General features: G+C 39.7%; 3 protein-coding genes across 4 annotated transcripts in view; 2 read left to right on the top strand and 1 right to left on the bottom strand.

Annotated features, from left to right (window-relative positions):
- The window catches only part of LOC133561169 (proton myo-inositol cotransporter-like), a 250,512-nt gene extending 244,698 nt beyond the window's left edge, over positions 1 to 5,814 (top strand). The window contains exon 18 of the mRNA XM_061914444.1: positions 22 to 5,814. Within this exon, the coding sequence (XP_061770428.1) occupies positions 22 to 248 (227 nt within the window). The 3' untranslated portion in view covers positions 249 to 5,814. The remainder of the gene's footprint in view (positions 1 to 21) is intronic.
- On the bottom strand, positions 5,815 to 15,342 carry LOC133561171 (uncharacterized). Of its 2 annotated transcripts, none has more exons than XM_061914446.1 (16): positions 15,281 to 15,342; positions 14,982 to 15,065; positions 14,862 to 14,901; positions 14,479 to 14,626; positions 11,147 to 11,276; positions 8,955 to 9,009; positions 8,769 to 8,880; positions 8,633 to 8,718; positions 8,490 to 8,569; positions 8,284 to 8,420; positions 6,837 to 6,909; positions 6,739 to 6,772; positions 6,642 to 6,669; positions 6,490 to 6,569; positions 6,127 to 6,424; positions 5,815 to 6,053 (listed from the first exon to the last, which is right to left on the bottom strand). In XM_061914446.1, the coding sequence occupies exons 2-16, from the start codon at positions 15,002 to 15,004 to the stop codon at positions 5,908 to 5,910; spliced, it is 1,470 nt and encodes a 489-aa protein (XP_061770430.1). In that variant the 5' UTR covers positions 15,005 to 15,065; positions 15,281 to 15,342; the 3' UTR covers positions 5,815 to 5,907. The 2 variants fall into 2 exon arrangements, with proteins under 2 accessions (XP_061770430.1, XP_061770429.1); XM_061914445.1 differs by having other exon boundaries at positions 6,642 to 6,672.
- Positions 15,343 to 20,921: 5,579 nt separating this feature from the next.
- Positions 20,922 to 25,442, top strand: part of LOC133561172 (ATP-binding cassette sub-family D member 2-like) — a 44,146-nt gene continuing 39,625 nt past the window's right edge. The window contains exon 1 of the mRNA XM_061914447.1: positions 20,922 to 22,005. Coding sequence (XP_061770431.1) covers positions 21,088 to 22,005 — 918 coding nt within the window. The 5' untranslated portion in view covers positions 20,922 to 21,087. The remainder of the gene's footprint in view (positions 22,006 to 25,442) is intronic.

Here is a 25,442-nt window from a genome sequence, read left to right on the forward strand (position 1 = left end):
CCCCCTCGCATCCTCCCACAGGAGCCTTCTTCCTCTACTCCAGCATGGCCTTCCTGGGCTTCATCTTCATCTTCGGCTGCTTGCCCGAGACCAAAGGCCGGCGTTTGGAGGAGATCGAAGCGCTGTTCGAGAACCAGCTGTGCTCGTGCGGCGCGTCCGATTCGGATGAGGGGCGGCAGGTTGAGTACATCCGGGTTAAAGGCTCCAACTACCATCTATCAGACAATGACGCGTCCGACGTAGACTAGAAGTGTTGTCATATGTTCAATAACAAACAGGGTGCTCTTGGTTTGAGCCTCTGCCCGGCCTTGTGGGTGTTTATGTTCTCACTTCTTGCTGGACAAATCTCAAACCATGCAGTCACATTTAGAGCTGTCTTCTTTGTGGACACTTGAACAAACAACAGGAACCATTGAAGCCTATAATTGAAGGATAATCCGTGAATCATCAACATGTAGCACAGTCCTATTATTTGGAGCTTCTATTTCTATGACACGCACTGACAGTGGGTGGCTGCCGACACCAGACTAGTAGCACTAAAAGGATATTTTCGGAGGGACTCTTTGGACACCTAATGTTTGATCCAATTCCGATTCCTGGGGTGACCGGTCGATTCACCACAATTCTTGATTTAAATCAATTCTCACAATTTTGGTATAATAATTTCAATATTACAGTATATATATATATATATATATATATATATATGTGTATACATGTATGTAGATATGTATGTATATATATATATATGTACATATGTATGTATCCATCCATCCATTTTCGACCGCTTATTCCCTTTGAGGTGGCGGGGGGCGCTGGTGCCTATCTCAGCTACAATCGGGCGGAAGGCGTGGTACACCCTGGACAAGTAGCCACCTCGTCACAGGGCCTACACAGATAGACAGACAACACTCAACACACTAGGGTCAATTTAGTGTTGCCAATCAACCTATCCCCAGGTGCATGTCTTTGGAGGTGGGAGGAAGCCGGAGTACCCGGAGGGAACCCACGCAGTCCCGGGGAGGACATGCACACTCCACACAGAAAGATCCTGAGCCCAGGATTAAACCCAGGACTACTCAGGACCTTCGTATTGTGAGGCAGACACACTAACCCCTGTACCACCGTGATGCCCTGTATGTATGTATATATATATATGTATGTATGTATGTACGTATATATGTACATATGTATGTATATATGTATGTGTATCTATGTATGTTTGTACATATTTTTATATATGTATGTTTATATATATATATACATGTATAAAGTATGTATATATGTATGTACATATATATGTATGTATGTATGTATATATATATATACATAATTACATTAAATTTATAATGTATGTATATATGTGTATATATATAGGTATGTATGTTTGTATATATATGTATTTATATTTGTATATATATGTGTGTGTGCGTGCGTGTATGTATGTGTGTATATATGTGTGTATCTATATGTATGTATGTATATATACATATTTGTATGTGTGTGTATATATGTATGTATGTATGTGTGTGTGTGTATATATGTATGTATGTGTGTGTATATATATATATATCCCCCAGGGATCAATAAAGTACTTTCTATTTTATTCTATTCTATATATGTATGTATGTACAGTATAGATAGATAGATAGTTAGATAGTACTTTATTGATTCCTTCAGGAGAGTTCCTTCAGGAAAATTAAAATTCCAGCAGCAGTGTACAGAGTTGAGATCAATTTAAAGAAAAAAGTAAAAAGTAAATAATGGGGTTTTAAAAGGAAACAAAATAGAGAAATATTACAAAAAGAATAAAAACAAAGGGAATAACAATATAACAGTAAAATAAGAATATAACAAGACAAAGTAGGCAGTAGTGACCATGTTATGAAAAAACGTATTGCACTGTTATTGTTTTGCATCCCCTGTCATCCTAATACTCCCTGCCCCCCGTCCCAGAGAGGAGTTGTACAGTCTAATGGCGTGTGGGACAAAGGAGTTCTTGATGTGTACGTATATGTATGTACAAACGCCGTTTCCATATGAGTTGGGAAATTGTGTTAGATGTAAATATAAACGGAATACAATGATTTGCAAATCCTTTTCAACTCATATTCAGTTGAATGCACTACAAAGACAAGATATTTGATGTTCAAACTCATTAACTTTATTTTTTTTGCAAATAATAATTAACTTAGAATTTCATGCCTGCAACACGTGCCAAAGTAGTTGGGAAAGGGCATGTTCACCACTGTGTTACATCACCTTTTCTTTTAACAACACTCAATAAACGTTTGGGAACTGAGGAAACTAATTGTTGAAGCTTTGAAAGTAAAATTCTTTCCCATTCTTGTTTTATGTAGAGCTTCAGTTGTTCAATAGTTCGGAGTCTCCGCTGTCGTATTTTACGCTTCATAATGCATTTTTGATGGGAGACAGGTCTGGACTGCAGGCGGGCCAGGAAAGTACCCGCACTCTTTTACTATGAAGCCACGCTGTTGTAACACGTGGCTTGGCATTGTCTTGCTGAAATAAGCAGCGGCGTCCATGATAACGTTGCTTGGATGGCAACATATGTTGCTCCAAAACCTGTATGGACCATTCAGCATTAATGGTGCCTTCACAGATGTGTAAGTTACCCATGCCTTGGACACTAATACACCCCCATACCATCACAGATGCTGGCTTTTAAACTTCGCCCCTATAACAATCCGAATGGTTGTTTTCTCTTTGTTCTGGAGGACACCACGTCCTCTGGTTCCAAATTAAATTTGACATGTGGACTCGTCAGACCACAGAAACACTTTTCCACTTTGCATCAGTCCATCTTAGACGAGCTCGGGCCCAGCGAAAACGGCGGCGTTTCAGGGTGTTGTTGATAAATGGGTTTGGCTTTGCATAGTAGAGTTTTAACTTGCACTTACAGTTATAGCGACAAACTGTAGTTACTGACAGTGGTTTTATGAAGTGTTCCTGAGCCCATCTGGTGATATCCTTTACACACTGATGTCGGTTTTTTATGCAGTACCGCCTGAGGGGTCAAAGGTCCGTAATATCATGGCTTACGTACAGTGATTTCTCCAGATTCTCTGAACCTTTTGATGATTTGACCGTAGATGGTAAAATCCCTAAATTCCTCTCAATGGCTCGTTGAGAAATGTTGTTCTAAAACTGACAATTTTCTTACAAAGTGGTGACCCTCACCACATCCTTTTTTGTGAATTACTTAGCATTTCATGGGAGCTGTTTTTATACCCAATCATGGCACCCACCTGTTGCCAATCAGCCTGCACACCTGTGGGATGTTCCATATAAGTGTTAGATGAGCATTCCTCAACTTTATCAGTATTTATTGCCACCTTTCCCAACTTCTGTTTCACGTGTTAAAGGCATCAAATTCTAAAGTTAATGATTATTTGCAAAAATAAAAAAGTTTATCAGTTTGAACATCAAATATGTTGTCTTTGTAGCATATTCAACTGAATATGGGTTGAAAATGATTTGCAAATCATTGTATTCCGTTTATATTTACATCTAACACAATTTCCCAACTCATATGGAAACAGGGTTTGTATATATACGTATGTATGTATATATGTATGAATGTTTATACATGTATGTATATATAGATACATATATACATATATGTATGTATGTGTGTGTGTGTATATATGTGTATGTACGCATATATATATGTGTATATGTGTATATATATATGTATATATGTATATATATATATATATATATATGTGTGTATGTATTAATCCATTTTGAAAAATATGTTTTTAGGCCATCTCCATGCAACCAGAAGGAGCTTTTCCAACCTGTAACATTAGAATTATCACACCAAAAATTGTGAGAATAAATATAAATCAAGAATCACGGTGAATCGAACGCTTGTGTACCCCTAAGTTTGCCGTTATTGCAGTACATGCACAGCAGGTACAGCAGAGTGAGCCACATTTACAGTACAAATACAGGATTTCATCACACATTTAGGATAACAACCTGGAATTTTGTGACGGGTGCCATCTCAGTTTAAAAAGTGGAAAGAAGTGTAATGATCTTTATTTGTTTACCTTTACGTGTCTATGATTCTTTTTTACTATTTTTTTACGGTTTTCTTCCGCCGCAGCCTTACGTACAAAAAAGACATTATTGTAATTTGTGTCTCAGAATGATCAGCAGGTAGAATTTTAAGTACCAGTCCATGGTTTGCATATCAGTAAATATCGGTTTTAAGTGTCATTCTATTGGCAGCACATCAATAGTTCCTATTTCAGTCGTCCCCCATCATATCGCTCTTCAATTATTTATATATATGTGTGTGTGTGTATATATATATACACACACACACACGTATGTATATACATGTGTGTGTGTGTGTGTGTGTACATATATATATATGTATATGTATATATATATGTATATATATATATATATACTTGTATACACACACATATATATATATGTGTACATATGTGTATATATATACATGTACAAATATATATGTATACATACATTACATATACACGTATACATACATGTACATATATATATATGCATATGTGTGTATATATAAATTATATATGTGTATACATCTATGTATATATATATATGTGTGTGTACATCTATATATATATAAATATACACAAATATATATATTTGTGTATATTTAATTACAATATATATAATTTTAAATAACATATACACATATTTCTGTATGCATATATGTATAGGTATATACATTTTTTTTGCATATTTTTTCAGTTTCAAACTTATAAAAGCCACAATATTTGAAGCACACTGTCCAGCCCTTTGAGACATTTGTGATTAAGGGCTATATAAGTAAACTTTAATTTGATTGATTGAAGCACACCTCACCACAATATGTCTATTATTTAATTGTATTTTTAAGGCATATTCTGCAATTTTTGAGGTCCTAAATCAAGCATTTTCAGGCGTAAAAATGGCAACGTAGACAAAAAAATACGTTTTGGCCATTAGGGGAGACCAAAAGTCTCATGACAACTGATTGGCAGCAATATTATATTGTATTAAAACAGTGTAAATGTTAACAAAGTGTGTTATCTCATGTGTAGAGGGTTCTAATTATGTTAACGTATTTACAAGGTCCTTAAATTGTTTTTTTTCAATGAAAATATCGGATTTATAAAAAACAATTCCTACTTCGCAGAAATGCATTCATCGCGGTCACGTCGGGAATTAACAGCGACAAACGAGGGACGACTGTGCACGGTGTGTTTTTAGAAATAATATTAAAAACAGTCATTTACATATGAAACTAACACAGACAAGCAGGTTTACCTAATGAAATGTCCAGTGTGTGTACATTTAAGATCAAGTTTTATGATAGGATTCAGTAATTTATGCAACTTCTGTCATATCTAAAGTGACGGGTGTCCAATTTGGAGTCATTAGTCAGAAAAAAAAAATGTGTTAGATTGGTTGGAAAAAATCAAAACAATTTTGTGCACAAAGTTTTATTCCATTTCCAGACTGTGCAATTGGTGACCAAATGTTTGCCGTGAGTGTTCCAGGCTGCACTTTTGTCACAGTGTGCTGTGTTTTTTCGCGGTTGTGTTGGCGCTGTCTAGCTGTGGACAGTTATTGTGTACTTCTGGTGACATCCCGTGTTTCTACAGGTGACGTAGAACGAACACCAATAGAGTGATGTATAGTATATTTATTCATTATCGTCTGAGCTGTACATGTTTTGCGAGAGTTTATATTCTATATATAAAAAGAAATATCTGGAGTGTGTACGGGGAAAGAAATAAACCGCTGAATCAATAATGCTGCTTTGGGGGTTTTATTTGACAGTGTTGCTATGACAACAGGTCATTCAATTAAGACAACACACACGGAACAGGTATGTCCTCATCACTCTTATCTTTGTTTGAGCATGAGCAAAATGTCTGCTATTTCCTTACGTGTTTCAGCCTCTTCTGGGGGTCTTTTGGTGGTGGATGCCTGCTCCAGGATGGCATCACATGAGGGTTCTTGTTGCCCTTTGACCTCATCTTGCTGCACCCCTAGAAAAAAGGCACACACACAGTATAATTAATGCATCATAGAGAAGTTGTTAATTTTTTACTTGTGTTCTACTTCTGTTTGTGGTGGAGCTCTTCTTGCCAGCTGTTGAAAAGTCTGAGCAACCTGTGCGCCCTCTGCTGGAGGCCCGCTGTGGTGACATATCAGTTGAAAGGCGTACACCCAAAGTGGGCTCGCACTGAGTGGCGGCGTCGCACATCTCAGGGGAGGTTTGGGTTTGTGCTTCTCTCATTTCCCTGCATGTTTTCTTGCATGTGCACATTTCCAGACGATGCCCGCTCTGCTGTTGATTTCTGCGGGGAGTAGCGTCTAAACAACAGTCTCCATCCGATGCCTGATGGCGTTCTTCACTCTGACGAACACAGGAGAAAAAGTCCTATTGTTGTGGACTCGAACAGAGGAAGAACACTTACTTACATCAATGGAATCTGAACTCTGGTAACCCCGTCTACACGAGGAAATTGGTGAATGGCCATTCATTGGGTAGTCGGGGCACGCTGCGGAGAAAAACTTTGTTGATTTGCATACATAATGAACGAATTAATGTGTTCAAGGGAGGGCAGACTCACAAAAGTTCATGCTACTGCAGCTTGGCGGCTGCTAGTGAATTACAATCACCACATTAAAGAGTATTTTTTTTTAATTGTATAATTTACCACAACTTACCTGCACGCCAATGACCTGTGGCTCCGGGACAGTTCTAAAGTCAAAAAAACAGTTGTTACAAATGAAAAACATGTATATTTTAATATTTAAACACCTACTGTGGTGATGAAGCTCTGTCTCCTGGTTCATCTTTAAGGTAGATCTTAGGTTTTTCTCTCCCAAAATCACACACTATAATGCAAACACATGTAAAGAAAGTTGACAGTTCATGCTTAAATTACCATATTTTTCGCACTATAAAGTGCACCAGCATATAAGCCGACCCACTAAATTTTAGAATAAAAATATATTTTTTAGCCGCACCGGACGATAAGTTGACTGGTCCAGGGTGTACGCCGTCTTCTGCCCGAGTGCAGCTGAGAAATGGATGGATGGACTGACTATAAGCTGCAGATATATGCGTTGTGAAATTAGTTATTTACGCAGATATAATTTGTAAATGTTTACCTACATAGATTAATTGTTTTCAAACGGTGCCAGTATAACAGCTGATCAAACAAAACAGAAGTCATCTTCATGGACCCACTATCTGCGGAAGCTAGTTCTCCAAACAGCTAAACAGACTCAAACACTCCACGGTGACATTTTGGTGAGTTTACTTAGGGATTTACAAAAATGAAACGATACAAAAAAAATTCCATCATAAGTAAATAAGGCTAACACAGACACTTGTAAATGTGTTAGCATATTAGCTAATGCCAACGACGCTCGCTTGATTACATTATGGTAGCACGCACAAATATGCATGAAAAAACTCCGACATCACACATGGGAAGGTTTTGTAAGTAAGAATTGTTTTAGTTATATTGTAAAACGTGTAAATGTTGCTTGGGGTGATGCATGAAGATACAAGATGAGTAGAACGCAATGAACGACTAGTTGGAACGTCATTTGTACTTCCAGTTCAAGGGACTAAACAGAAGGAAATAATGTAGACAATCAACCAGCAGCACCTGCAGTGAGCAAACTCGTCCAAAAGATGGTGCCATAGCACAAACTATAACAATTCTTCAGTGTCTCTGTTAGGTTTTATGAAAACTATTTCTTGAATACAAAACATTACGGCCGATAGCAGAGAAAAATCCATCAATTAGCCGCACCGTTTTATAAGCCGTAGGGTTCAAAGCCTAGTGGCTTGTAGTCCAGAAAATACGTTAGCAAGGGGGTAATAAATCCACAATCTCTGAACTGTCAACATGCGTGCACTAACATCACTACAAGCAACGTTTGTAAGTTGCTTGGAGTGAATAAAGAATCCATACAGGTAGAAAAGCTATGGACGGCAAGATGAAAGAACGGCACTTCTATGTCTGGGTGAAAGCTCTAAACAGAAGACACTGCAGCAGCTGTGATGAGCAAACTCGTCCAAAATTTGGCGCCCTCGCACAATAAAACCCACCTTTTCAGTCTTTGCTCATCTTTTTTTTTGTATCATTTACATTACAGCCATCAGCAAAGAAAATCCATAAATTAGCCAAACCATTTTATAAGCCTAGGAAAATGGTAGCGTATTATAGTCCGGAATTTACAATAAGCTTGGTTTACCGCTTAAGTCTTCATTGGTGAAGCCCATGAAGACATCCTCTTCAAAGGGCTGCTCGCCTCTCATCTGGTTCAGAGTGAAGTCCATCATGGGTTCCTGTTTTGGCTGCAGAGAGGTGACTTCATGTTTTGCGCGTTTGCTGAAAAGACAAGATATATTTTGTATTTTGTTGTTAAATTACAAGAACATACTGTAAAAGTGCTCTCACAATAATTGCGAAGGAGGGGAAGTGGCCAGGTAAGAACCAGAAGACCATGTCATTGGTCTGGGCTCACAGTAAGGCTGAAACTAAAGCATACATGTTTGTTATTAAAGGCCCTGCGTGGAAAGTACTTATATTCTTTTGACTACCGTGTTCTGATCCAGACCCGATGTGTCCCAAGGTGAAGGCGGCCACTGAGAATGTGGCTGTGCTTGCAACTGCTGGTAGAACCTCCCTAAAGAGTGGGATTCATTATAAATTCAATGAGTATTCCATTTTCTATACCTTGTCCTGAGGAGGAGGAGGAGGATGAGAAGGGGCTGAGGGGATCCACTGTTGGCATCAGGTAGTCTGACACGCTGTTGTCTGAATAGGCTGCCTCCAGAACAGGTGAAAACTTAAAGTGATAAACACATTTATTGAGTCCAACACACCAGACATGTTCATCATTGGCTTGTTTTAGTGACTTACTTGCCGAGTCTTGAACGCTTGCGGGATAATCTGTTTTGCCCTTGCTCCCTGAATGCTACAATAGAACAGAATGCTGACATTACTCCTCCACAAAATCCTTGATTAAACATTTACTTTACTGTTTTTTTTACAGTTACTGAGATGCTACACTCAAAAACCCCTCTTATTTATCAACTCCACGAAATAGCTTTGCCTGGAAAAGGTCCAAATAGTTAGGGGAATAAATTAACACCTGTGGCCCTAACTCACAGGTCTCCAGTGATGTGCTGTTAGGGGAGGCAAGTGAGGCAGTGCCTCTGCTTACCACCAGGAGGGTAAAAGGCTCAAACATAAGATGTACAAAAGCAAAGTAGTAACATAAAATAAGTTTTATATTTTTCTTTTGGTCTATGATTTCTATGTGATTTTGGTGTGGTTCCTGTATATTTTGATCATTTTCATGATCAAAATCGCGGAAATTCCGTGTTTCCTGATCAAAATAATGTGCCAAACGAGAATTGAGGCAGACACGGGTGGTGCCTCCACGGCTACACACAAAGCATTTTGAGCGTGTGAGTGCGAGGGGGTGTGTGCTTCGTGTGCTGGGAAAAGGCAGGCCATGAGGCAGCAAGTACCTCTGCCTCAAGGTAGAGGGCGATATATTCTCAACTTGCACTTCAATGCCTCAGCAGTACTCTGACTCGCCACACTGGGAGAAATGGGGGCGCTCAAGTTAGCAGACACAGGTCTCTACAGCGGAAGCCAGCCATTTTTCTTTTTCTTTTTTTTTTAAACTGTATTTAAAACAAACATTACATTTTTATTACAGTAAACCAGGGTTTGTGGGGTGCTTTTTGTCAGATGCAAAAATATTGTTTTATTGCTTGAATTGAAATTTAATGAATATGGAGGATTATATATATATCCAAGATTAAATACTTCTCTAAACTGGACTTTAAGACAAAATGAATGTGATCATACAAAGTATGTTTTCATGGAGGATAGCTATTGTGGCTTCAGATACATATACAGAGAGGCAAGATACGCTCACAATACTTTATTTTGTTAAAAGCAAATTGGACCAAAAATTATTTGAAACAACTTTATCAAATACTTTTTGGACCCATTTACCATATCATATCATGATGACGTTTTATGAAAGCTAATTACTCCCTTATTTTTCCTGTTATTCTAATGTGCAACCTAAATCAACAATGTTTAGAGCTGCACATTTTAGTTAAAAAAACCCTCAAAGTATCTATGCCTCACCCGGTGTATACTTCACCGCACGTCACTGCGGGTGTCAAACTCAAAGCTCAGAGGCCATATCTGGCCCGCTACGCCATTTTATGAGTTCCGCAATGTTATTTTATCTGTATGCGGCTTGCAACTTTATTTTATGTTGTCTGTCACATTATTTTATGTAACCCGCCACTTATTTTAGGTAGTCTCCCACGCCATGTTATGTGTTAAGCCCTATTATTCTTCTGGTTGGCCATATTATTTTATGGGGTCCACCATGCCATTTTATGTGTTTGGTTAGTTTATCTGGCCCGCAACATACATTTTTGTGGCCTGCCACGTCGTTTTATGTTTTATGTTACATTTTTATACGTGGCCCACTACATAATTCATGTGGCCTGTTGCTGCATTTTACTGTATATGTTCCGCAAAGTTATTTTATCTGTCCCACTACATTATTTTATGTAGCCCGCCACGGCATTTTATGTGGTGTGTCACATTATTTTAAGTGGACCACTATATCATTTATTTGACCCAGCAGGCCCATTGTATGTGTTCCACCATTCAATTGCATTTGTCCTATGCTTTAATATTATCTGATCAAACAACAAAATATTTTAAGTATTTTTTTTTTGTCATCTTGTACCATGAATTGATTAACGTGGACAAGTTGAAAAACTTATTCGGGTGTTACCATTTAGTGGTCAAATGTACGGAATATGTACTGAACTGTGCAATCTACTAATAAAAGTATCAATCAATCAATGACGTATAACTTCAGAGCAAGTTATCCATCAATCTGTTAGTAAATAATATAAGAACCAAAAATAGTAGATTATTCAAATTATGTAACAAGGCAATTGTATGTTTATATTCAGATTATTTTAACGGTTTCACATTGGCCCTTAATATAAACAAGTTTGACACCCCTGCCCTAACTCAACAAGTATGTTATGGAGGGTCTGTTTTACCTGTATTGAGGTTGGCTGTCAACCAGACTCAGCTGTGATGGAGAGCAGGGGCTCATCGGGAGCACCAACGGTTCGATTCCCCTCTTCTTCCCTCTTCCTTTGGAGCTCAGCACAGACACTGAAGGAGGATCTGGGTGGGAAAATAAAGTTTGTTTTGCTAGTCGTGTAAAATAGTTGTTTTGTAAAGCTTAACAGTCTAATACATGGGTGTCAAACTTACTTTCATTGCAATTATGGCTGCTCTTGTTACGGTGAATATACAGTTTAAGAATTATAATTTATACGTTATGTACATGCTTTTGAAATCATAAGTCAGGTGGACAAGCATGTTATTCTAACAAAAAAATGTATGGAATATATGTTAATAATACAGGGGTGTCCCAACTTTTTTCAACAAGGGCCACTTACTAAATGTCAGAAGTATGTGGCTGCCATTTTGATAAATTTTTATGGAGTAAAAGTAAATAGAGACATTACATATGTTTAAAGACAAAACATAGTGGCAGCTTTGTGTTATAGGTGACAAAGTGTAGTATTACTGACTTTTTACAGTGGTAAAAACAACAGTTAAATGTAAAAAAAAAAAAAAAAGACATAATGTAATAAGGAAAAAGCTGAAATGTTGATACTAATAACCAATAATACTATACAGTTGCTTATAACACAAAGCTGACATTACTTTGTTTTTAAATACTGCATCCATATTTATGCTGTAATACAGCTGGACAATATATCGAATATACTCGATATATCGCAAGTTTGTGTCTGTGCTATGTAGAAAATGACAATATCAAGAGTATTCGAGTATACGCTCTCACGCAGTTGCTTATAGCTGCGGGCATTACACTACAGCAGGGGTCACAAACCTTTTTGAAAACAAGAGCTACTTCTTGGGTACTGATTAATGCGAAGGGCTACCAGTTTGATACACACTTAAATGAATTGCCAGAAATAGCCAATTTGCTCAATTTACATTTAACTCTATGTTATTATTAGTAATTAATGATATTTATCTTTGTGGAAACACTGATCATCTTAATGATTTCTCACAATAAATATATATTATTGATGATGACATGTTTTAAAAAGGTTAAAATCCAATCTGCACTTTGTTAGAATATATGACAAATTGGACCAGGCTATATTTCTAACAAAGACAAATAATAATTTCTTCTAGAACAAAAGTTTTAAAAGAAATTCAAAAGACTTTGAAATAAGATTTAAATCTTATTATACATATTTTTTAGATTTGCCAGGATATTTTTTGGAATTTTAATCACAATAAGTTTGAAGAAATATTTCACAAATATTCTTCGTCGAAAAAACAGACGCTAAAATTAAGAATTGAATTAAAACGTATTTACTATTCTTAACAATAACAAAATTAATTTACTTGAACATTGATTTAAATTGTCAGGAAAGAAGAGGAAGGAACTTAAAAGGTAAAAAGGTATGTGTTTAAAAATCCTAAAATAATTTTTAAGGTTTTATTTTTTCCCTAAAATTGTCTTTCTGAAAGTTATAAGAAGCAAAGTAAAAAAATAAATGAATTTATTTAAACAAGTGAAGACCAACTCTTTAAAATATTTTCTTGGATTTTCAAATTCTATTTGAGTTTTGTCTCTCTTAGAATTAAAAATGTCGAGCAAAGCTTGCTAGTAAATAAATACAATTTCAAAAATAGAGGCAGCTCACTGGTAAGTGCTGCTATTTGAGCTATTTTTAGAACAGGCCAGCGGGCGACTCATCTGGTCCTTATGGGCTACCTGGTGCCCGCGGGCACCGTGTTGGTGACCCCTGCACCATAGGCTTTTCTCACTCTTTATTGTCTCTTCTTCTCATCAAGGAAGGATCTAACATCGATGGCACCCCCACACTACCATCGCGATGTTGGATCCTTCCTCGATGGAATCTTGCCAAACAGGTGGATTGGACGGAGGGGTTTTGTTAAATACCCTCCGCGTTCACCGGACCTTACACCACTAGACTTCTTTTTACGGGGATACCTAAAGACAAGGTTTACGCAATGAGACCTGCAACAGTCATTGAATTACATCGCTGGACCAGAACAGACACCAGTTTGAGAACAGGTGGTGTCAAAACAATAGAATGATGTTTGTCAATTATTTTACATGTTGAAAATAGAAGGCCTACTGAAACCCACTACTACCGACCACGCAGTCTGATAGTTTAGATATCAATAATGAAATCTTAACATTGCAACACATGCTAATACAGCCGGGTTAGTTTACTAAATTGCAATTTTAAATTTCGCGCGAAGTATCCGTGACGCGTGACGTCACGGATTGTAGCGGACATTTTGATCCAGCACCGATCACAGCTATAAGTGGTCTGCTTTAATCACATAATTACATGGTATTCTGAACATCTGTGTTGCTGAATCTTTTGCAATTTGTTCAATGAATTATGGAGATGTCATAGAAGAAAGATGTAGGTGGGAAGCGGTGAATTGCGGCCGCCTTTAGCAACACAAACACAGCCGGTGTTTCCTTGTTTACATTCGGCTCTTACCGTAGACATGAGCGGAGAGTTTGCGTTGTTTCTCCTGCAGCTGTGGACTCTCTTGCGTCCTCCCACCGGCCGCCACCGACCGTCGGATGCTTACTCCATGGAGGGGGGGGGGGGGGGGGGGGGGGGGGGGGTTGGGGGGAGGGGATCTCTCCTGCCTCGTCGAGAAACGTGGCTTCCCTCAGAGACACTGGCGGTCACCACACCCGTGGCCACACCCCTCCGACTTTCAGGTACGACTATATAATCTCACTAATCCACTTGTAAGACAGTAAGCAGATAAGGGATTTTCCAGAATTATCCTAGTAAATGTGTCTAATAACATCTGAATCGCTCCCACTGCCCTGTTTTTTTTTTTTTTTCTAGTCCTTCACTCTCACTATCCTCATCCACGAATCTTTCATCCTCGCTCAAAGTAATGGGGAAATCATCGCTTTCTCGGTCCGAATCGCTCTCGCTGCTGGTGGCCATGATTGTAAACAATGTGAGGATGTGAGGAGCTCCACAACCCGTGATGTCACGCGCACATCGTCTGCTACTTCCGGTACAGGCAAAGCTTCTTTTATTAGCGACCAAAAGTTGTGAACTTTATCGTCGATGTTCTCTACTAAATCCTTTCAGCAAAAATATGGCAATATCGCAAAATGATCAAGTATAACACATAAAATGGACCTGCTATCCCCGTTTAAATAAGAAAATCTCATTTCAGTAGGCCTTTAAACAAATGATAATAAACAGCTAGTTTACAATTATTTAAAGTGTGTATACCTTTTTTGGGACACTATATGTATGTGTATGTTTACCTTTATGTTCCTTTTTGGCAGCAATCTGGTTGACAACAAACAGTGTGAGCAGGTCCATACTTCCAAAAGGGATGCCTTTAGGGGAGGATGACGAAGCAGCCGCCATGTTTTTAAGTTTATCTTGCATTTTCCTCTTTTGAAAGAACTCCTGTGAAGGGACACATTGGTTACACAGAAGACAGGAGAGGTTGATTAAAAAAAATAAAATGTGTGAATGTGAGTGTGAATGTTGTCTGTCTATCTGTTTTGGCCCTGCGATGAAATGGCGACTTGTCCAGGGTGTACCCCGCCTTCCGCCAGATTGTAGCTGAGATATAGGCACCAGCGCCCCACGCGACCCCAAATGGAATAAGCGGTAGGAAATGGATGGATGGATAACTTACTCGCTGCTTTTTTGTGTCATTCTTCAAGATAAGACGGCTCCTGTGTAGAAAAATACCTTTAGCATGCTAAGCTAACATTTCACCATAAGAACTAATGTGGTTAAGCACTAATTAACCTACCTTGACCCGCCAACCCAGTTCATTATAGAAGATTGTAAACCAACCAACACAGATAGAATCGTCGACCGAGCAAATGCTGAAGTTCTAACAATGGAAATTTGAGAAGAAATCAGATTTTTACGCTTGATAAAAAATATTGCCAATGTGCAATACAAACATGTAATTTATGAACGCTACGGGATTAGAATACATAAATGAAGCATAGTTAATACAGTAATACATTCAAATATTGTTTATATATTTAATATATATAAACAATATATATTTGTATATATATATACATATTTATATTGTTTTACCCCGGTCGTAATCAACAGAAAAAGGCGGAAATGAGTGGCGGAAGCTGTTGTACAAAATCAAGCAGACGTACTAACAAACTAAAAGCATCCATCAGATGACACCATTCAAACCGGTAAATAAATGTTTTAATTTGAATTTCAAACACGGAAACGAGTGGCAGAAGCTGTTGTACAAAATCAAGTAGACATACTAACAAACTAAAATCATCCATTAGATGACACCATTCAATCCGGTAAATAATTGTTTTAATTTGAAATTCAAACGCGGAAATGAGTGGTGGAAACTGTTGTACAAAATGAAGTAGATGTACTAACAAACTAAAAGCATCCACCAGATGACACCGTTCAATCCGGTAAATAAATGTTATAATTTGAAATTCAAATGCAGAAATGAGTGTTGGAAGCTGTTGTACAAAATTAAGTAGATGTACTAACAAACTAAAAGCATCCACCAGATGACACCGTTCAATCCGGTAAATAAATGTTATATTTTGAAATTCAAACACGGAAAAGAGTGGCGGAAGCTGTTGTACAAAATCAAAGTAGACGTACTAACAAACTAAAAGCATCCATCAGATGACACCATTCAATCCGGTAAATAAATGTTCTAATTTGAAATTCAAACGCGGAAATGAGTGGCGGAAGCTGTTGTACAAAATCAAAGTAGACGTACTAACAAACTAAAAGCATCAATCAGATGACACCATTCAATCCGGTAAATAAATGTTTTAATTTGAAATTCAAACGCCCAAATAAGTGGCGGAAGCTGTTGTACTAAATCAAGAAGACATACTTACAAACTAAAAGCATCCATTAGATCAGTGGTCCCCAACCACCAGGCTGCAGAATATTTATTTTTCCATCCATCCATCCATCCCATTCATTTTCTACCGCTTATTCCCTTTGGGGTGGCGGGGGGCGCTGGCGCCTATCTCAGCTTCAATCGGGCGGAAGGCGGAGTACACCCTGGACAAGTCGCCACCTCATAGACAGACAACATTCACACTCACATTCACACAGGGCCAATTTAGTGTTGCCAATCGATCCGGTAAATAAATGTTTTAATTTGAAATTCAAACGCGGAAATGAGTGGCGGAAGCTGTTGTACAAAATCGAGTAGATGTACTATCAAACTAAAAGCATCCATCAGATGACACCATTCAATCCATCCATCCATCCATTTCCTACCGCTTATTCCCTTTGGGGTGGCGGGGGGCGCTGGCGCCTATCTCAGCTTCAATTGGGTGGAAGGCGGCGTAAACCCTGGACAAGTCGCCACCTCATAGACAGACAACATTCACACACTAGGGCCAATTTAGTGTTGCCAATCGATCCGGTAAATAAATGTTTTAATTTGAAATTCAAACGCGGAAATGAGTGGCGGAAGCTGTTGTACAAAATCAAGTAGACGTACTATCAAACTAAAAGCATCCATCAGATGACACCATTCAATCCATCCATCCATCCATTTCCTACCGCTTATTCCCTTTGGGGTGGCGGAGGGCGCTGGCGCCTATCTCAGCTTCAATCGGGCGGAAGGCGGAGTACACCCTGGACAAGTCGCCACCTCATAAACAGACAACATTCACACTCACATTCACACAGTAGGGCCAATTTAGTGTTGCCAATCGATCCGGTAAATAAATGTTTTAATTTGAAATTCAAACGCGGAAATGAGTGGCGGAAGCTGTTGTACAAAATCAAGTAGACGTACTAACAAACTAAAAGCATCCATAAGTTAGGGATGTGAATCTTTGGGTGTCCCACGATTCTATTCAATATCGATTCTTGGGGTCACGATTCGATTCGATTTTTCCGATTCGATTCGATTCTCGATTCAAAAACTATATTTTTCCGATTCAAAACGGTTCTGTATTCATTCAATACATAGGATTTCAGCAGGATCTACCCCAGTCTGCTGACATGCTAGCAGAGTAGTACATTTTTTTAAAAAAAAAAAGCTTTTATAATTGTAAAGGACAATGTTTTATCAACTGATTGCAATAAGGTAGATTTGTTTTAACTATTAAACGAACCAAAAATATGCCTTATTTTATTTTTGTGAAAATATTGGACACAGTGTGTTGTCAAAATTATGAGATGCGATGCAAGTGTAAGCCACTGTGACACTTTCAAAAAATTTTTTTATAAAAGTTTAATGTAGTGGTTCTTAACCTGGGTTCGATCGAACCCTAGGGGTTCGGTGAGTCGGCCTCAGGGGTTCGGTGGAGCCTCCACTCAAACCACACCCGACTCATCGTGTACATAAAAACTTCTCCCTATCGGCATATTAGGGATACGGCAACAGCAGAACCCAAACTGATTAGCAGGTGTGTAATTTGTTATGCGTTCATCCACTGTGTTGGTTTTGTTCTTTGAACAAGGTGATGTTCATGCACGGCTGTGCACCAGTAAAAGATCATATAACTTTGTCTTGAATTTGAAAAACATTTTATTTTTCTCTAAAGAAGGATTCGATGGATGTGCATATGAAACTAGTGGGGTTCAGTACTTCCAACAAGGTTAAGAACCACTGGTCTAAAGATAATGTCAATGAGGGATTTGTTATCACTGCTATGCTGAAATTATAACTAATATTGGTACTGTTGTTGATAATATTATTATTATTTATTAGTGATTCCCAAAGCCCAAAAAAAGTCTGCGGGCTATAGAGCATTTTCCGTTCGGGCTCCAGTACTCTGGAATGCCCTCCCGGTAACAGTTCGAGATGCCACCTCAGTAGAAGCATTTAAGTCTCACCTTAAAACTCATTTGTATACTCTAGCCTTCAAATAGACTCCCTTTTTGGACCAGTTGATCTGCCGTTTCTTTTCTTTTTCTCCTATGTCCCACTCTCCCTTGTGGAGGGGGTCCGGTCCGATGTCCATGGATGAAGTTCTGGCTGTCCAGAGTCAGGACCCATAATGGACCACTCGTCTGGAGTCGGGACCCAGGATGGACCGCTCGCCTGTGTATCGACTGGGGACATCTCTGCGCTGCTGATCCGCCTCCGCTTGGGATGGTTTCCTGCTGGCTCCGCTGTGGACGGGACTCTCGCTGCTGTGTTGGATCCGCTTTGGACTGGACTCTCGCGGCTGTGTTGGATCCACTATGGACTGAACTTTTCACAGTATCATGTTAGACACACTCGACATCCATTGCTTTCGGTCCCCTAGAGGGGGGCGGGTTGCCCACATATGTGGTCCTCTCCAAGGTTCTCATAGTCCTCATTGTCACCGACGTCCCACTGGGTGTGAGTTTTCCTTGCCCTTATGTGGGCCTACCGAGGAAGTCGTAGTGGTTTGTGTTGTGGTTTGTGCAGCCCTTTGAGACACTAGTGATTTAGGGCTATATAAATGAACATTGATTGATTGAATATTCATTTTTGTTTCACTACTTTTGGTTTGTTCTGTGTCGTGTTTGTGTCTCCTCTCAATTGCTCTGTTTATTGCAGTTCTGAGTGTTGCTGGGTCAGGTTTGGTTTTGGAATTGGATTGCATTGTTATGGTATTGCTGTGTAGTGGTTTGTTGGATTGATAAAAAAATAAAATAAATAAAATTAAAAATATTTTTTAAAAATGAGAATCGATTCTGAATCGCACAACGTAAACGATTCAATTGCATTGTTATGGTATTGCTGAGTAGTGGTTTGTTGGATTGATAAAAAAATAAAATAAAACATTTCAAATTAAAAATATTTTTTAAAAATGAGAATCGATTCTGATTCGCACAACGTAAACGATTCGATTCGTATTCGAATCGATTTTTGCCCACACCCCTAGATCAGTGGTCCCCAACCACACGACTGGTACCGGGCCGCAGAAGACTTTTTTAATAATAATTAAAAAAAAATATATATATATTTTTTTATTAAATCAACATAAAAACACAATATACACTTACAATTAGTGCAAAAACCACAAAAACCTCCCTTTGTCATGACAAAAGCGTCCCTTTTTTATGACAAAGAAAAAAAAAGAAAGAAAAAAAAAAAAAAGGACCCCTCCCTGGTTGACCGGTCCGCGGATACAAAAAGGTTGGGGACCACTGCCCTAGATGACACCATTCAATCCGGTAAATAATCGTTTTAATTTGAAATTCAAACTCGGAAGTACATCTTTCCCCCCTAACGGCCGCCTTAAAAGCTTGAGAGAGAAGCAGGGTGTAGGACCGTTACACACCAACATGGCCCTCCAAGGTCCGTTCGTGTTTGTGTCTCCTCTCAATTGCTCTGTTCATTGCAGTTCTGATTGTTGCCGGGTCAGGTTTGGTTTTGGAATTGGATTGCATTGTTATGTAATTGCTGTGTAGTGGTTGGCTGGATTGCTAAAAAAAAAAAAATTTTTAAATATTAAAAATATTTTTTAAAAATGAGAATCGATTCTGAATCGCACAACGTAAACGATTCAATTGCATTGTTATGGTATTGCTGTGTAGTGGTTTGTTGGATTGATAAAAAAAAAATAAAACATTTCAAATTAAAAATATTTTAAAAAAATGAGAATCGATTCTGATTCGCACAACGTAAACGATTCGATTCGTATTCAAATCGATTTTTGCCCACACCCCTAGATCAGTGGTCCCCAACCACACGATTGGTACCGGGCCGCAGAAGAATTTTTTAATAATGAAAAATATATATATATATATATATATATATATATATATATATATATATATATATATATATATATATATATATATATATATATATATATATATATTTTTTTTTTTTTTTATTTAATCAACATAAAAACACAATATACACCTACAATTAGTGCAAAAACCACAAAAACCTCCCTTTGTCATGACAAAAACGTCCCTTTTTTATGACAAAGAAAAAAAAAGAAAGAAAAAAAATTCAATCCGGTAAATAATCGTTTTAATTTGAAATTCAAACTCGGAAGTACATCTTACCCCCCTAACGTTAAAAGCTTCAGAGAGAAGCAGGATGTAGGACTGTTACACACCAACATGGCCCTCCAAGGTCCGTTCGTGTTTGTGTCTCCTCTCAATTGCTCTGTTTATTGCAGTTCTGGGTGTTGCTGGGTCAGGTTTGGTTTTGGAATTGGATTGCATTTTTATCGTATTGCTGTGTAGTGGTTTGTTGGATTGATAAAAAAAAATAAAAAATAAAAAATAAAAATATTTTTTTAAAATGAGAATCAATTCTGAATCGCACAACGTAAACGATTCGATTCGAATCGATTTTTTCCCACACCCCTAGATGACACCATTCAATCCAGTAAATAAATGTTTTAATTTGAAATTCAAAGTCGGAAGTAGATCTTTTCCCCCTAACGGCCGCCTTAAAAGCTTCAGAGAGAAGCAGGATGTAGGACCGTTACACACCAACATGGCCCTCCAAGGTCCGTTCGTGTTTATTGCAGTTCTGAGTGTGTCTGGGTCAGGTTTGGTTTTGGAATTGGATTGCATTGTTATGGTATTGCTGTGTAGTGGTTGGTTGGATTGATAAAAATAAAAAAATATAAAAAAAAAATAATATTTTTTTTAAATGAGAATCGATTCTGAATCGCACAACGTAAACGATTCGATTCGTGCTCGAATCGATGTTTTCCCACACCCCAATATGACACCATTCAATCCGGTAAATAAATGTTTTAATTTGAAATTCAAACACGGAAGTAGATCTTTTCCCCCTAACGGCCGCCCGCCTTAAAAGCTTCAGAGAGAAGCAGGATGTAGGACCGTTACACACCAACATGGCCCTCCAAGGTCCGTTCTCTCTTCTCATGTCGACGGTTTAGGGGATAAGTGTTGGCGGGGGACAGCCTGACGTCTTGAAAATGTCGACCATCCTGGATGCGGCGTCCAAGGCGAAATGGAACCGCGGGACTGCAGCCAAGCGAGCCGTGTGCGTGGCGGCTGCTGCCTACGCTGTCAAAACATTGTACCCTATCATCTACAGGCAAGTGTGCAAAAATAACCCCACCGAAAACGGTGCTACATGTCCGGTCATATCGCGCAAAGATGTTCCGGATCCGTCCAAGACGTCCCCTGGGGTCAACGCCGAATTCTTCAAGCAGATGCTCGGACTTGCTAAAATCCTCTTCCCCAAACTAGTCTCCAAAGAGATCGGCTTACTCTCCTTGCATTCAGTGGCGCTCGTTTCCCGGACCTTTTTGTCCATATACGTCGCCAGCTTGGATGGGAAGATAGTTAAAAGCATCGTGGAGAAGCAACCCAGGAGCTTCATCATCCAGCTGATCAAATGGCTCCTCATCGCCATCCCTGCCACCTTCGTCAACAGCGCCATCCGCTTCTTGGAGTGCAAGCTGGCTCTGGCCTTCCGCACCCGGCTGGTGCACCATGCCTACAAGACCTACTTCACAGACCAGACCTACTACAGAGTCAGCAACATGGACGGGAGGCTCGCCAACCCGGACCAGTCCCTCACAGAAGATGTGCTCATGTTCTCCCAGTCTGTGGCCCATCTGTACTCCAACCTCACCAAGCCCATCCTGGATGTGGTGCTCACTTCTTACACGCTCATCCAGACCGCTCGGTCCAGGGGGGCCAACGCCAGCGGACCCACGCTACTGGCCGGCCTGGTGGTCTTCGCCACCGCTAAGGTTCTTCGGGCTTGCTCGCCTAGATTTGGCAAGCTGGTGGCCGAGGAGGCTCACAGGAAGGGCTATTTGCGCTACGTGCACTCCAGGATTATCGCCAACGCCGAGGAAATAGCCTTCTACAGGGGACATAAGGTAAAGTAATGCATAGTGGTATTAAAGGCCTACTGAAACCCACTACTACCGACCACGCAGTCCGATAGTTTATATATCAATGATGAAATATTAACATTGCAACACATGCCAATACGGCCTTTTTAGTTTATTAAATTGCAATTTTAAATTTCGCGCGAAGTATCCTATTTGAAAACGTTGCGGTATGATGACGCGTGATTGTAGCGGGCATTTTGTTCCAGCCCGATCCCAGCTATATTAATCGCATAACTACACAGTATTCTGGACATCTGTGTTGCTGAATAATAATGGAGACGTCAAAGAAGAAAGACGTAGGTGGGAAGCAGTGTATTGCGGCTGTCTTTGGCAACACAAACACAGCTGGCGTTAAGGGTGTTTCCTTGTTTACATTCCCGAAGGTGAAGTTTTACTATGGAACAGAGCGGTCAAGCGAACATGGTTCCCGATCCCAGCTATATTAATCTCATAATTACACAATGTTCTGGACATCTGTGTTGCTGAATCTTTTGCAATGTGTTCAATTAATAATGGAGACGTCAAAGAAGAAAGACGTAGGTGGGAAGCAGTGTATTGCGGCTGCCTTTACCAACACAAACACAGCTGGCGTTAAGGGTGTTTCCTTGTTTACATTCCCAAAGGTGAAGTTTTACTATGGAACAGAGCGGTCAAGCGAACATGGTTCCCGACCACATTTTGTTCCAGCCCGATCCCAGCGATATTAATCGCATAATTACACAGTGTTCTGGATATCTGTGTTGCTGAATCTTTTACAATGTGTTCAATTAATAATGGAGACGTCAAAGAAGAAAGACGTAGGTGGGAAGCAGTGTATTGCGGCCGCCTTTAGCAACACAAACACAGCCGGTGTTTCCTTGTTTACATTCCCGAAGGTGAAGTTTTACTATGGAACAGAGCGGTCAAGCGAACATGGTTCCCGACCACATTTTGTTCCAGCCCGATCCCAGCGATATTAATCGCAAATTTTCACAGTATTCTGGACATCTGTGTTGCTGAATCTTTTGCAATGTGTTAAATTAATAATGGAGACGTCAAAGAAGAAAGATGTAGGTGGGAAGCAGTGTATTGCGGCTGCCTTTAGCAACACAAACACAGCCGGTGTTAAGGGTGTTTTCTTGTTTACATTCCCGAAGGTGAAGTTTTACTATGGAACAGAGCGGTCAAGCGAACATGGTTCCCGACCACATTTTGTTCCAGCCCGATTCCAGCGATATTAATAGCAAAATTACACAGTATTCTGGACATCTGTGTTGCTGAATCTTTTGCAATGTGTTCAATTAATAATGGAGACGTCAAAGAAGAGAGACGTAGGTGTTAAGCAGTGTATTGCGGCTGCCTTTAGCAACACAAACACAGCTGGCGTTAAGGGTGTTTTCTTGTTTACATTCCCGAAGGTGAAGTTTTACTATGGAACAGAGCGGTCAAGCAAACATGTTTCCCAACCACATTTTGTTCCAGCCCGATCCCAGCTATATTAATCTCATAAATACACAATGTTCTGGACATCTGTGTTGCTGAATCTTTTGCAATGTGTTAAATTAATAATGGAGACGTCAAAGAAGAAAGATGTAGGTGGGAAACTGTGTATTATGGTTTCCTTGTTTACATTCCCGAAGGTGAAGTTTTACTATGGAACAGAGCGGTGAAGCGAACATGGTTCCCGACCACATGTCAACCGGCAGGTTTCGGTGAGAAAATTGTGGTAATAAGTCGGCTCTCACTGTAGACATGAGCGGAGCTTGCATCGTTCCTTGTGCACCTGTCAAAGAGGCAGCTGCGGACTCTCTTGCCTCCTCTGACCGGCCGCCCCCGAACGTGGGATGCTTCCACCGTGGAGGAGGGGTGAAAAAAGCTCAGCCCGGCCCGACCGGCTGCCTTCGCTTCGCCTCGTCGAGAAACGTAGCTTCCCTTAGAGACACTGGCGGTCACCACACCCCTCCGACTTTCAGGTACGACTATATAATCTCACTAAAACACCAGTAACACAATAAGCAGATAAGGGATTTTCCAGAATTATCCCAGTAAATGTGTCTAATAAAATCGGAATCGCTCCCACTGCCCTCTTCTTCTATTTTTTTCTAGTCCTTTACTCTCACTATCCTCATCCACGAATCTTTCATGGGGAAATCGTCGCTTTCTCGGTCCGAATCGCTCTCGCTGCTGGTGGCCATGATTGTAAACAATGTGAGGATGTGAGGAGCTCCACAACCCGTGACGTCACACGCACATCATCTGCTACTTCCGGTACAGGCAAGGCTTTTTTATTGGCGACCAAAAGTTGCGAACTTTATCGTCGATGTTCTCTACTAAATCCTTTCAGCAAAAATATGGCAATATCGCAAAATGATCAAGTATGACACATAGAACGGACCTGCTATCCCCGTGTAAGTAAGAAAATCTAATTTCAGTAGCCCTTTAATGTGGGAAGAGTCCACACAAATCTGTTTATTCTAAGACTGTCTAAAATGATGAGAAGTGACGAGAATAGAAATTTAAAGGCCTTCTGAAATGAGATTTTCTTATTTAAACGGTGATAGCAGGTCCATTCTATGTGTCATACTTGATCATTTCGCAATATTGCCATATTTTTGCTGAAAGGATTTAGTAGAGAACATCCACGATAAAGTTCGCAACTTTTGGTCGCTAATAAAAAAGCCTTGCCTGTACCGGAAGTAGCAGACGATGTGCGCGTGACGTCACGGGTTGTGGAGCTCCTCACATCCTTACATCCTCACATTGTTTACAATCATGGCCACCAGCAGCGAGAGTGATTCAGACCGAGAAAGCAACGATTTTTCTATTAATTTGAGCGAGGATGAAAGATTCGTGGATGAGGATAGTGAGAGTGAAGGACTAGAAAAAAAACAGACAGGGCAGTGGGAGCGATTCCGATGTTATTAGACACATTTACTAGGATAATTCTGGAAAATCCCTTATCTGCTTATTGTGTTACTAGTGCTTTAGTGAGATTATATAGTCGTACTTGCAAGTCGAAAGGGTTTGGCCACGGCTGTGGTGAACGCCAGTGTCTCTGAGGAAAGCCACGTTTCTCGACGAAGCGAAGCAAAAGGCAGACGGTCGGGCCGGGCTGATCTTTTTTCCCCCCTCCTCCACGGTGGAAGCATCCCACGTTCGGGGGCGCCCGGTCGGAGGAGGCAAGAGAGTCCGCAGCTGCCTCTTTGACAGGTGCACGAGGAACGACACAAGCTCCGCTCATGTCTACGGTAAGAGCCGACTTATTACCACAATTTTCCCACCGATACATGCCGGTGGTAGAGAACCATGTTCGCTTGACCCCTCTTTTCCATAGAACAATAGAAAAGCGCGATATAAATCTAATCCATTATTATTATTATTATTACCTTCGGGAATGTAAACAAGGAAACACCGGCTGTGTTTGTGTTGCTAAAGACAGCCGC

Source organism: Nerophis ophidion, linkage group LG10 (genome assembly GCF_033978795.1).
Source record: "Nerophis ophidion isolate RoL-2023_Sa linkage group LG10, RoL_Noph_v1.0, whole genome shotgun sequence".
NCBI lineage: Eukaryota > Metazoa > Chordata > Actinopteri > Syngnathiformes > Syngnathidae > Nerophis > Nerophis ophidion.

Excerpts from the sequence above, each read along its gene's own strand:
- LOC133561171 (XM_061914445.1), bottom strand. The coding sequence starts at position 15,004 with ATGAACTGGGTTGGCGGGTCAAG. Across the intron at positions 6,425-6,489 it reads AGAGTTCAGATTCCATTGAT|AGTGAAGAACGCCATCAGGC; the intron begins GTAAGTAAGTGT and ends TGTGTTCGTCAG. Across the intron at positions 6,054-6,126 it reads GAGCTCCACCACAAACAGAA|GGGTGCAGCAAGATGAGGTC; the intron begins GTAGAACACAAG and ends CCTTTTTTCTAG.